Below are 13,985 nucleotides of genomic sequence, written 5' to 3'. Positions count from 1 at the left end.
GGAGGCAGAAGCACAGGCAGCAGTAGCAGCGGACCCCAGGCTCAGAGCCCGTTGCAGCCGTTTCCGGTGCAACTTGGTGGGGGGAGGGTGAGGCAAAGCAGGAGGGAGCCAGGAGCTTGGGGGGGGGGGGGCAGAGCCCTACCAATGAGGGGAGTCCTCCCCCTGTCAGGGAGGGAGGACAGTTGGGAAGGTAGCATCCGATATCTATAGTCCCACAATTTGTTCACATTTCTCCATCAGTGGTCACCTCGATCCACCCAGGAAAATCTCCTATACATACCGGGCCCTAGGGAGGTACACCTGGAAGCTACAAGGCGTAAAGCTTTTTTGACCTGTGCTCCAATTCTGTGGAACTCATTGCCTCCATACATTAGAGCAATGTCGGAGTTGCAACCTTTTGTAAAGGCACTCAAGACTTGGCTGTTTGGTTGTGCATTTAAGTAATCAGATCTAATTTGCCAAATAGTCAGTTGAATGTTTTTATATTGTGTAAATGCTATTTTAGATTGTAAGTCGCTCGGAGCACCTTGGTGGAGAGCAACTAATTAAGAAATAAAGTGAAAACAAAACACACAATTGCATATCCACACTGTGTGTGTTTGTATAAAGCTAAAAGTTTTCCCCTGACAATAAATCCAGTCATGTCCAACTCTGGGACTCTGGTGCTCATCTCCATTTTTTAGCTGAAGAGCTGGCGTTGTCCGTAGACACCTCCAAAGTCATGTGGCCACTGGCATGACTGCATGGAGCACCCTTACCTTCCTGCCATAGTGGTACCTATTGCTCTACTCACATTTGCATGTTTTTGAACTGCTATACGGATTGAAAATCATTCTATCTATCTATCTTTTATAACTTGGCAACATACACATGTTGGCAGAGCAACAGTGAGTGCGTATGGGTGTAGGTGTTCTCCACAACTTCCTTTCAACATAGACATTACCATATTATCCATACCCATATGTGTATGCGTGTGTGTATGCACTACATCTCCCCCCAAAGAAAGAAGGAGACAAAGAGGAAGGGAAGGTTGGCCACAGCAACGCGTGGCGGGTACAGCGAGTGATTAATAAAAATTATGTGTGGATAAAAAGCATAGAATAAGTAGGTTGGCCACCAAAAGGGAGATAATAAAAAAGCTTGGGGCTGGTGAAAGACAGTATTTCTAGATTTTTGAAGAAGATAGCAGGTGATCTGTAGAAGGTTCAGAAGGTTTTTGTTTACTTTTGCGAGGCTTCCTTCAGTTGGTTGCTTTATTCCATATACCATATATACTCGAGTATAAGCCGGCCCTAATAAAAGCCGATGCACCTAATTTTAACACAAAAAACTGGGAAAAGGTATTGACTCGAGTATAAGCCGAGGGTGGAAAATGCAGTAGCTATGGGTCAATTTCAAAATAAAAATAGATACCAATAAAAGGGAAAAACAGTTACACATGTAAAATATCAAGCAGCTCTGAAATATATCATGGTACAGATTTGTCACCTGGGATTGGTGGAGAGTTCCAAACTGCAGAACTGGTGCCTTTAAAGTCTTTTGAATAATCTTCTTGAGAAAAACCTATGATAAGTTCACTTTAGGGTAACCATAAATCAGAAATGACACACCTCTAGTTTGAGGCATATTGCTTAACCAATCTGTAGAACTCTTTGTCTCGCCCATACATTAAATATTGATTTTGAATGTACTGAGCTTGTGGAGTTATTTACACTTATTTCAACAAAATTATTAAAGTAAATTGCAGCAGAAGCAAGCACATTTCCTTGGTTCTTTTGTACAGTATGTACCAGAGCAATTGCAATATTGGTAACAAAGAACAACAGGAATGTATTTTTTTAATAATTCCAGTGAACATTTTAGTGAACCCATTGTGTTGATAAGATAGAAGACAATTGAAGTGCATGTAAGTCTTAAAGGGAACCTGGATTAGTACTTGGATAGGAGACTGACAATGAATATCAGGTTTTGTAGACTATATTTCAAAAGAAGAAATTGACAAAACTGCCTCTTGATATTCCTTGCCTAAGAAAATCCTTTGAAATTAATGAGGTCACCATGAGTTGACAGGCAATTTGAAACACATACAAGTTAGGAAAGTTTAGCATTTTTCTGATTTCTGCAGTTTTTTTTTCATGTCAGGAGCCACTTGAAAAACTGCAAGTTGCTTCTGGTGTGAAAGAATTGGCCGTCTGCAAGGACATTGCCCAGGGGACACCCAGATGTTTTACCACTCTGTGGGAGGCTTCTTTCATGTCCCTGCATGAGAAGCTGAAGCTGACAGATGGGAGCTCCCTACATTCGGCCTGCCAATCTTTTGGTCAGCAGTCCTGCTGACACAAGGGGTTAACCCATTGCACCACCAGGGGCTCCTATTCCTGCAGTATTTTATTGATATGATAGAGATTATGGTAATCTCCTTGTATCAAACAGGATAATAATCCATATTATTTCTATATGCAATTTGCATATGTATGCTTTCATTTAGGTTAAAAGTGTTTTTGGGGGATTTTAACATTATTTGTGGAGGATTTAAGCAGCATTTCCTATTTCTGTCTGATCCCGGTGATTTCAGACATTCCAAAAGATGTTACACCTGTGAATTGCGATTTTTTTTTTATTTGAGTATTATAATGAAGGGGGTGGTTTCAATGACATGAAAAGCCAGGAGGCAGTGGGAACCCTGACTTGTATATTATTAGTGGGAACTTTACACTGTAGCAGTTCATTATATTATTTGAATGTGAATGTTTTACCCATTTTGTTTTTTGTTCCAGTCCTAACATGTTTAAAAATTAGTAGTACAATTGCATATTGATTTTAATTTTAGAACTTAGAAGCTTGTATACAATACTAAAAATGTAAAAAAAAATTTGGTAAAAGAATGTGTTTTCATATGGAATTGGAGGGAAACAACATTAACTGTTTAGACAACCATGCAATGTAAAGTATATTTCTTAATAAGAGGTTGTTACATTATAGTCTTCCAGATGTTAATGGACTACAGTTTCTGTTCTCTCTTACTGGTATGTGGATACGGCTGGTGGAAGTTTCAGTTCAACAGCATGAGTAGAACTACAAGTGTCTTTGTACACTCTCTGAGCAAAACAAAAAATAGGAGAAGGTGGGGTACAGCAAATGAACTATTCAGTTGTAATGAGAGAATAGGGTCTCTTACTTCAAGCCTCTCTGCTGATGCATAGCGCTTAGTGGGAATGCAGCTGTTACTCTCAGTTTACTACTCTCTAGCTTCAAAAATGATGCTGGATCAATGCTTTGTGATTTTACCTGGTAGCAGTTTCCTCCTGTTCTGCCTTGCCCAGTGAGGTTTTCATAACATTCACCCTCCCGTTTGTGTATTTCTCTCTCTCAAGTCTTCTACTCTCTGATGACTGAAAAGGAATTTCTGCCAAGAGTAAAAAAGAAGTTTGCTTTATGTGTTTTATTGGAATGGGTGGTTATGGTAAAGCTTTCCATTTCCTTGTTCTAGGGATCTGATCCGTGTTACAACATATAGTTTACCTTTGTGAGTTCACATTATGTAACTTAAAAAAGAAATCAGCTTTGCATATAGAATCCACTATGATGGATACTTTCCTCAACAAAGAATTTTTCTGAAGTCATTAGAGTAATATTATACCTTCAGAATGAAACTGAAAGTTTTGCTAGCAATTGCTGTCACAGGAGTTAATGAACAGGAAACCTAAACAGGTTTTGAACTTCTGCTCAGAACTTCACCAAGCCTTCTTAGACAAATGTGTAGGATGTTATCAAATATACTTTTGTGTACTTGAACCCATGAAAAGTCAAGGGCAGTTTCGATGTCAAAATAATCAATTTTGATATGAGCCATGGAAAGTTCAAGGGTACACATGGGAATGTATATATAAGGGGGTAGGTCTCATTATTGTTACCTCAGCTGTCCCTGCTGCTTAAGTGCCTGTAGCCACCCAGGATAAATGGTATTGGTAAGAAAAAAGATCCCTCTATCCTTATATTTTCCAACCCAAGTGGTATTCAGAAGCATTGTGGTGGCACAAGCAGATTTACAGTAAGCCTCTGTTAAAAATGTTTGCCAGACTATCTCATGTGATCATATGATAAGCTCCTGTTTAAAATAGTTGCTGCCCATCTGCAGCACTTTGAGTGTCCAAAATGGCAGAGAGTGCAGAGCTCATTAAGCTGGCATCTTATTTCCTGCATTGACCCATGATTAAGTTGATCCAGTTTCTTTGGATATATTTTTTCCATTTAAGTATATATGGTACTTCAGGACTTTGAACAAAAGTTGAAATCAATATATTATATATATATTGGGACATAAAGGGTAAAGATCTGTTTTCAATACTTGTTATCTTATATGTTTGGAATTTGGAACAAGTGTAGGTATTTTCAAGTAGATCATGAAGCAGTGCAGAAGGTAACATTTAAATAAGCAATAGAGTTTTGAGGCATAAAATGACATTACTCCTCCCCTCAACTTGACCAAATGAGAATGTCAGTTTTGTGGTCCCTTAATATTTCACTGGAATATGACTAAATTGTGTATATATAGGAATGATCTTTTATGTGACTGGCTATTACTGTGACATCAGAGACTATTGCATAGATAGTGTTAGTGTTATAGATATACTGCCACAATTTTGTGTTATGTCTATAACAGTTCTTCGGCATTGTTCCCCCCCCCCCCCAGATTTATTGCCAAGCCATGTGCTGTACATCTTGACATTCAAGACAATGGACCTCGTAGAGCTCAGCCCAATGCAATTCTAGAGAAAGTGTTTACATCTATCACTAAGGTGAGTGATGTTTCAGATTCTATGTGAAAGCCATAACTTTGTTTGGTGGACTTGAAGAGAAATGTTCCCTGCAGAAAAAATAATTGAAAGTGCACCTTATATATAAATGTAACTAAACAAATATTCCCTTCTCCTTACAGTTGTTCTTCTGTAGTCCTGTGAAAAATACTCATTACCATTGTGGAAACTGGAATGTCAGGGAGACAATTAAATGTTACTGAATGCTGTTTTTTATTTGTTTTTGAGATATTTCTGTTTAACATCTCCCCCAAGGGATTGAATGTGTTTGTGTTGTGGAAAAGTCAGCAATTGTGTTACAGCTTCATAACCAAGCATTATTTTCTATGAGCTGACTGTAAAATCTAATATCCCAGTACTCCTGTAACAGTTGCTTGAATCATGAGGCCTTAACATGGGATTTAACATAATTTACTTTTTTGTAAGCAAAAGCAGCTTGGATTGATTGTTGTATGTAATTACAAGCATATAATCTCTTTTCCACAAATGAAGCACTTCAGATTACCAGTATCAGATTTCCTAAGACAAATATAAAATTGGAGATCTGTTTACTTAAAAACAGACCAAACTGTCAGAGAAGAAGGCGGAAGAAATTATAATTGTCAAATTAAGTTTCAAGTTTTACAGGTGTTCCAAACAGTTGTTTGTTTTGGCATTGAATGTTTGCCAATTTGTTACATTGTTGGAAACTGACCTGATCCCCTTGGGGAGATAGGGTGGGTTACAAATAAAGTTTTTATTATTTATTATTCCAGAGAGCAATATATTTTCAAAGAATTCAGTAATGCTTTTTTCTTATCAGTAAATGTAAAGATCTTCCTCTGGTCTTTAGTCATTACTTTAGTCCTTCATGTGCAGAAATAAGCAAATTTGATTAATACACAACAATCTTGACAGTGCTGTCAACCAAAACACAGAGTGCCTGTAATGTGTAAAACGGTAAGTTTGGGGCCCATTAGAAACTAAGAGTGTAGATCTCTTTTCCACAACAGCAACATACTCCCTTATCCTTTACAGACAATCTAATACGTTGTGAGAATAGTAATTTGAATTATCAAATTACTGCTGCACCTTCTACATTTCTGAAAAATATTTGACTTCATAATGTTCACTTAAGTAATAACACCAGCTTGAGAGTTTGCTAACCATTTTGTAACTTTTTTGTCATTGAAAAAAGGCCCCGTCTGACTTCGTTTTTTTAAAGGGCCAGTGTAGTTGGAAATATTAGATCAATGACATTTCAAGTTTTAATTTTGGGGCTTTTCTCATTATAAAATTATAAATTCACCCCAACATGTCTTACATATTCACACTTAGGTATGTGAGAAACAGAAGAGAACAAACCTGTCTCTTAACCTTGCACAGTTCTAGCTTAACCATATAAGCACAGTCTACTCTTAAGAAACGTCTTAGGCTATGGATGGGAGGCCTAACATTCAGAATGTTGTGTCAATCCCCCAGGCATTCTCAAATCTCATTTTCCCCTTATTGTAATGAGTTCCCTTGCATCCTTTCTTCATGCAGCTGTTGATGTTTATTTCAGTATTAGACAGAAGAAATGTTTTAGGTATACTTTCATCTCTATTTAGTGATTCCTCCATTTCCAGATGCAGCAACATGACAATTCTAGAAGTTTTCATTCTTGCAGAAACCACGTTCTGCTAAGGGATATTGCCCTCTTGTCATCTTGAGTACTGTTCAACAATTACCTCCCCCCTCCTGCCTTAGTTTTTGAACCTCGTGATTTTGCAGTTGCTTAGGGCTGAGCACAATGTCTCTTTCTGTCCTGATTTAGAGCAAAGCAAACTACAGTTGAAACATCCTTATATTTCTGTTTCTCCATTAAGCATGAAGTGAGGCCTTTTTTTCTGACCCAATTCAAATGTCTGCATCACAAACATGGATTTCTTTTGGACTGTAAACAGCCTTTTCCTCTCGTTTGTATCTTTGAAAGGAAGACTGCGAAATGCCACCTTCTATTTTCTAAAGAGATGTACTGTAAATCTTATGCATAAATTACCCATAATATATTCCGACATTTTTACATTGCCAGGCTATAGTATTCATTCATAGTTGTGATTACCTCTGTCTCAGGCTAGTGATGTTTCTGTTGCTTTGTGGAGAGCTGTTCAGGTAACAAGATAAGTTAAAGAGACAGTGTGTGTCATTTGTAGACAGTTCAGTCACATGAGGAAGAGATGCCTCGAAGTCCAGATCAAAACAGTGTCCAGAACATATTTTTTTATATCCAGTACTACCAAGGCAACATTTTCCTTCCAATCTGAAATTCCTTCCAAACCTACGTGGTTTTCATTACACTGATTGTAATTCTGTATAGGTCTTGAATTGAAATCAGACAGGATACTATATTTGTGACCATTGATTACATTTTTCCTATTTTTCTTTCATTGTTTGTTTTGGTTTTTTTCCCATTTCATATTTTTTTAAAAACTGAGTTGTTCTGTTGGATTTTCCAGAACAATACACATACATCAACATTTAACAGAAAATAATTTGTTATCAGAACAGGCAACAATAGTTTGCTCGTTTCTTTCTAACTGCTGACACTGGTGTAACTCCAAAGAATTACAGGTTTATTTATTTTGTTTATGCGAGTCTGGATAAATCTGGATGCTTCAGGCTCACATAATCACATAAGTACTTGACTCTGGCTTAGCACTATGTGCATGAGTAGAAAGGAGCATTGGCAAACCTTGAGGTTTAAGCTTTCCATCTGCTTTCCTCTTTTCCTACATAACTTTGGGAAGAAATAATTCAGCATAAGATTTATGACTTCCAGTTTATGTGTAAGAGTAAAGTTGTGGTTTAGACAATTCTGATCAGTTGGTAATCTGGTTAGCTTCAAAATCTGGATCATATCATTGGTTATTGTAGAAAAAATGTGGTTTATTTTAAATCATGATCCTTGATTGACACATAACAACAAGTACACATTTTCGGTCTATGAATTGGACAAAGTGGAATGCACTGTTTTTTTCCTTTGAATGTGTGGGAGGGGGAATGGTGAGAGGAATACTTGAACCTAGTTCTTTGCATTAGTTGTTTTCCTCTCATGTGCGAATACAGTTTGTGGTGGTTTGACTGTCAAGCTCTTTACTGTCATGTAGAGAAAGATATGCCTTCTGTAAATATAGTCACTTTTGCTGCCTTTGTAAATGAAATCCCTTAGCATGTGGAAGATTGCTTCTGAAAATACTTCCAAAGGAAGCTAGATGTGTACTGACACTATATAATGTTTTACTGCAAAATTACCCTATAATCAATTTTTTTCTAGTCGGTTACTGACTTTTGGGGGATGTTAATATCTTTTAAAAGAAATAGGAAAATGAGAAATAATGACAAATTGTTACATTCAAAGTGTAAAGCTAATTTAAGACCATACTCACAGGCTAGGCTTTTATTGTGCTGCTGGTGTTCTTGTTTTAAAATAATAATAATAATAATAATAATAATAATAATAATAATAATTTCTTTGCCTGCCTCTCCTCACAGCTCAAGGTGGTTTACAACATTGCTAAAACACACATTAATCTATTTTTTTTAAAAATACACATATTAAAACATATTTCCACAAAATACATATTAAAAAACACAAAACAAAGATTAAACATAAAATGCAGATGTAAAATTTTTCATTAAAATTGTCTGGGGATTTTTGTTTATAAAAAGTAATGCTGGACATCATGTGCCAAAAGCTGGAGTGTCAGCCATTAATCACACAGCTTTACTATCTGGATATGACCACAGGGGAAAGCTGTAACACTTCATAATGTTAGCCAAAAATTAATCCATATAATTAATTAAGAATTATGTAATGCTTTATGAGATAAAGAGTGATGCCACCCTTCTTTTCAGCTATTTGGATAATACTTTTTTAAAATACAGAGCATTTATAATCCTTATCTTATTTTTTATTCATTCACACATGGTTTTTTCCTGGACTGATTGTTTAACCAGTGTCACTTTTCCATGCAGAATTTGAGATAATATGCATCTGATTGTGAACAAAATAATAACAAGGTATAAATCAGAAGTATTTGTTTTGAAAGATTGATAAGAAACAAAAGATATCACTTTATATCTTTTTGATCACCCCCAGTGCCCAGATGCAAGAAGATTAGAGGGTTTGTCAAAACAGCTTGACTGGGATGTCCGAAAAATCCAATGCTGGTTTCGTCACCGGAGGAACCAGGATAAACCAAGTACCCTTGCAAAGTTCTGTGAAAGCATGTAGGTTTGTGCAGATTCCAAATCCTATAGTTCAGTTGTTTCCTTTTTAAAAGTTGACAAGTTGTAGACCGAGACAGGAACGATCTTTTAAATCATTAACTATGCAGCAATACGTAGTATAAAATGTTTACTTTTTATTTGTAGTAGTACAAACAATTTGCAGGTTTATTGTCCTTTAGGCTTAAGTGTGAAATATTAAGGATTTGGATGTCTGTCCCTTGATTCTTATCACTATGTCCCAAGTTTATGCCATTTATTGAGACAGTTATTAATTTGTTTGGAGGGTTAAAAAATCTTTTTAAAGTTAACTTTTTCTTTTAAATATGTTTTCTGAAACACTTGATTTTTCCTGGACGCTTGTTCCTTTTCTGTCCTATCTAAATTTATTTTCTTGCCCTTTTATGCATGGCCTCTTATCACTATAGTATCTGAACATCTTTGCCTTCCTGCCTGCTCCCTCTGTGGCTTCTACTTCTATTCTCCAGTGACTTCCTCCCCAAGATATTTTTCTTAGGTGAGTGGAAGTCTCCTTTGGCCTCCATCTATCTTTTGCCTATATTTCTAATTGGAAACTGTTTAAGTGGAAGATAGGTAATTTCTTGTGTGTGTCAGTTACATTACATATTTTTGTGAATGTCTACTAGTGCAGAGTTGTTACTGGATATCCATGTAAAGCTTTCTCTTATGACGAAAATATCCTAACTGTCTGTTTGGGATGTGCTATGGAATGAAGCTATATTAAATGAAACCTCTGAAACACATTCATTTTAATGAGCAGAGTCATAGAGTTTGTTGTAATTTAGCTCGCCATGAACAAAACACTGTTTTTTCAAAGTGGGAATTCTGTGCTTGGAGTTTTTAGGTTTCCTTCAATTTTAAGCTGATTTTGCCTCTTACTAAATCAATGTTTAATAAGGTTAGGATGCTTGTGCTATGTACAATTTTGTAAACTTTTTTTTTCATTTCTAGGTGGAGACTAATATTTTATTTAAGTATATTTATCTATGGACTCAGATTTCTTTGGATGGTGAGTAAGTTGCTCTGTACCCAATTTGTTCATTGTGAGGTTAAAAGAAAAAGATTTTTCCCCCTTCACTTAATACTCTCCCGGCATTTTTAATTGGGTTCCCAGTTTTCCATTTAACTGCAGTAGGTAAGGTACATGTATATAATGCTTCATAGAAATATCGTAGGTCAGTCTCTCTCTGGCCACAAAACCAGACAGACCTGTTTGTGATTTGCAATATTCTTGTTCTTTGTCCCTTGGAAGGGATGCTGATCTCTATCTTAGAAATCGCAGTTGCATGAATGTATATGTATTGTGCTTGTCTTCTTACAAATGACACAGAATACATTCTCACTTCTGTGAATTCAACTTAAAAGCATGACTGCAAATGAAGTAATGTGAAAGATCAGATAATATGCAAATAAAGCATCCTTCATTATAAGGAATCCCTTTTCTTCTATTTTCCCTTGTTGCCCATTTAAAAACAGTTTTCTTTGACCTTGGGTAATAAAATAAATTAAAATACGTAATAATTTGAAATAAATATAGGCCAGAAGACTAACCCTCTCCCCTAGCTGTTTACAGGTTCATTTTGCAAATAATCTGACCCTACAGATTTTTGAAAACCAAAGCAAACAAAATATTTTGCCATTAAATTGAAATAAATTAACTCTACTCCCAGTTTTATAATAATTTATTTGTTTATTTACAGTATTTCTATCCCACCTTTCTCAGCCCAAAGGCAACTCAAGGCGGCTTACAAATTGGCAGCAATTTAATGCCACAAGAGTAATAAAATATAATTTATCACCAGTGTCTTCCTGTTAAACTCATTACATAACATACATGCATACATAAACTCAATCATAACAATGGAATTTGCCTGACGTGAACTATGTGAACCACCATTGGAAAAAGCCAGACATCACTTGCCACTTTTCTTTGTATGTTTGGATATCTCCATTGAGACCATCTGGTGACAGGTATTCACGTCACCTTCAGTTTTACAGTGTGAGGAACTGACAGAGTTTGGAGAGGGGTGCACATTGACCTCACCATTTTGCAATTTCAGAGAGATGCCTCCTGCCAAGATAATGCTACATACCCTGCAGGGTGCACTAGGGGGCAATTTCCCCATATTTGTATGCCCTCTTGTGCTGCTTCTAGACAGGAGAGACTTTTTTTCAGAGAGAAGGAAATTAAATTAATTTCCAATTGACTTCCTGGCTTAAAACATGCTTTGTTCTAGGCACATATAGATAGAACTGGAGTGGGGGTGTTAATGGCAAAACTATGAAAAAAACTTGCTGCTCTGCATCCCCTAAACTGAAGGGTTAGAGACCACTGGTGGATAGCAATGTTTTTTTCAAGAATCTCAAAAATAGCACAGGGGCTGGAATTTGCTCATGCCTGGCTTCGGTTTGTCAGATATTGTTGTGCTTTATGTACTGGAGGAGAACCACTACCCTTTTATGTCAGAAAACTTAAATGCTTCAGATCTTTTTCAAAAAGCACAATGTTGCTGTTGATTAATGGGTAAGGAATAAGGAATATATTGCCCTTTTTTCAGTTGACCACTCTGAGGTTGTTATTTTTTTTAGTCCATCACCTTCTTTGTAGCCCATTGATTTTTAAAGAAACCTGTTTCTTTCTATGTTCTAATGTTTACTGTTGCTCAGTCACTGCAGCTTTTGTTTAAATTACTGAGACTAATAGGTTTCAAAGATCCTTAAGTGCAGTTCTAAACAACAAAGCTGAGATCTAACACTTAGATTAAAGTGTTAATCTAAAAGTACTTGCTTAAGTACTGGCTGAGAGTACAGATTGCCTACAGACATTTAACAGATTCAGTTGATGTAGCATTGACCTTGGGAATTTAATTATTGAGTGTTGAGCAATATGATAGCTAAGCAAAAAAAGTTTATAGCATATCAGAAGTAAGGTTCTGACGCTTCCTTTTATTATTCTGAATTGTAAAGGGGATTGGAACGTCTGTGGGTTATTTATTTAATATCTCACCTTGTCCCAGTATTCAGTGTGATTTATAAAATGGAAACATAAAATATAATAACTAACAATATGAAAACTTGGTAGGTTACTTTGATCCTGTTTATCAGAGTTTTTTTTTAAAGTAAAGATAGGAATTATTGAAAAAATTGAGAGAATAATATGTCTGTTGATTTCCCACTAGAAATAAGAGATTTGGAAACAGCACATGACGCTTTATACCTTCTTATAATTGAGAAACACCTGAAACACAAAACTATGGAATATTCTTAAATGCTTGATTTAGTTTTAGTGCTCTTCAGGTACACATACCCAAATCATTGTTAGGTGAAAGTATGATACCAAACATTCCTGATTCTGATTATATATGTAATAATATATAACAATGTTATGTAGCTATTACCAATGAAGAGAACATAGTGCAAGTAGTTGGGTAATCATCTTTGTGGAGTAATAACTTTGTGGAAACTTTAGTATCATAGATATTGAAATGATTATGTGGGAGGCAGTCCTTTTGAAGCCTGATGTTTGGTGAGAAACTTCAGTGGTGACACCTTTTCCCCATGATAACTCTTTCAGGAGTGAATTTCCCTTCCAAGGGATAGATTCCTCTCACTTCTTTTTGTCTACATCCCTGTTCTTAACTATGAGTCGTTTGTAAGTCAGATGTTTGTAACTAGGGGACTGCCTGTACTACAAAGTTGAACAAGTTTTATTGCAAAAGGTATTCTTTTTATATAGTTTTCTTTCTTCCTATTTACTTTAGTCACCTTGGTTTTGGGATACCCGACAATGTTGGTACAACTATCCTTTTCAGGTATGTGATGTTTTCACCAGTATGTGTAAGTAGCAGTGAGTGACTGATTTGACCGTAAATATTTGTCAGGTGAAAAGCTAATGTTTTCTGAATACGTTAGAATTTACTTAATATTTTTCCTAAATCAGCAACTGATCTTAGCAATACTGGATCATACTCAGACCTTCGCCTTTTGAAAGAGCTTATCCATTTTGCCTTGATAGAAGGCAGCTCCATTATCATGGAGTAACTGCTGCAGCCAGAAGAAATATGTCATCCTGAACTGACAGATAACATGTGGAAATTTCACAGTATATCATAGAGGTCTGGCACATCAAAGCTTACAAATGGGATTTTGCAATGATGATGCCTGGCTGTATTAAGAGAGATGTCTAGGGATGTCAAGGACTAAATTATTTTCAGAACAAATGCACACAATAAGCTTGCTGCATATCTGATCATAGACCTTCTCTCCTCCTTCCTTGATGCAATCTCCTCATTTTAGAAGGGAATGAGAGTCCTTGACAAAACACGAAAGAAGGCTTCAGGATTGTAGGGATGGTGTGGACCTTACTTTGACGATATAGATGTATGGAAGATGTGCTAATGGATATGTTAGAAGATTGATATGTATGCCTGCTACAAACTACTTTGTCCTTACGCATTCAGATTTTATGTTTGTTGGTTTTATAAAGAACATGCTATCTACATGGATTTCATTATCCAAATGTCAAATGATTAAACGGGGTAATGGATGTCTAGATTAACATGTATTTGCAGTGGAGCAAGCATTTTGCTGTGCCCCCACTTCAAGCTAAGTTGAATGAAGGATCCCTTTTCTATTATTAGCCTGTATGTTTTGACAGGATAGAAGGAAATTAATAAATTCAAATCCTTCTTCAATTCCTCTCCTGGTATTGTTTCCCCTGACCACTGCTCCCATTACAGCTTCTAATATGGCTGGGTTTGCCTTTGCCTTCTGTTCCCCCACCCTGCTTCCTCCCTTCCCTGAAAAGGGAGGAAGTGTCTTGTTTCCCTTCCCTCAAACTACCAGCTGGATCATGGGTGAGACTGAATTTCCCTCCTGAAATATTGCCTGCATGCCCAA

The 13,985-nt window shown here is 36.4% G+C and overlaps 1 protein-coding gene across 1 annotated transcript in view; it reads left to right on the top strand.

Annotated features, from left to right (window-relative positions):
- Positions 1-13,985, top strand: part of CERS5 (ceramide synthase 5) — a 51,695-nt gene that overhangs the window by 11,024 nt on the left and 26,686 nt on the right. Inside the window, exons 2-5 of the mRNA XM_060764032.2 lie at positions 4,694-4,799; positions 8,938-9,068; positions 10,038-10,095; positions 12,848-12,898. Coding sequence (XP_060620015.2) covers positions 4,694-4,799; positions 8,938-9,068; positions 10,038-10,095; positions 12,848-12,898 — 346 coding nt within the window. The remainder of the gene's footprint in view (positions 1-4,693; positions 4,800-8,937; positions 9,069-10,037; positions 10,096-12,847; positions 12,899-13,985) is intronic.

The sequence above is a fragment of the Anolis sagrei genome, chromosome 2 (genome assembly GCF_037176765.1).
Source record: "Anolis sagrei isolate rAnoSag1 chromosome 2, rAnoSag1.mat, whole genome shotgun sequence".
Taxonomy (NCBI): domain Eukaryota; kingdom Metazoa; phylum Chordata; class Lepidosauria; order Squamata; family Dactyloidae; genus Anolis; species Anolis sagrei.
This window is presented reverse-complemented; position numbering and strand designations above follow the sequence as displayed.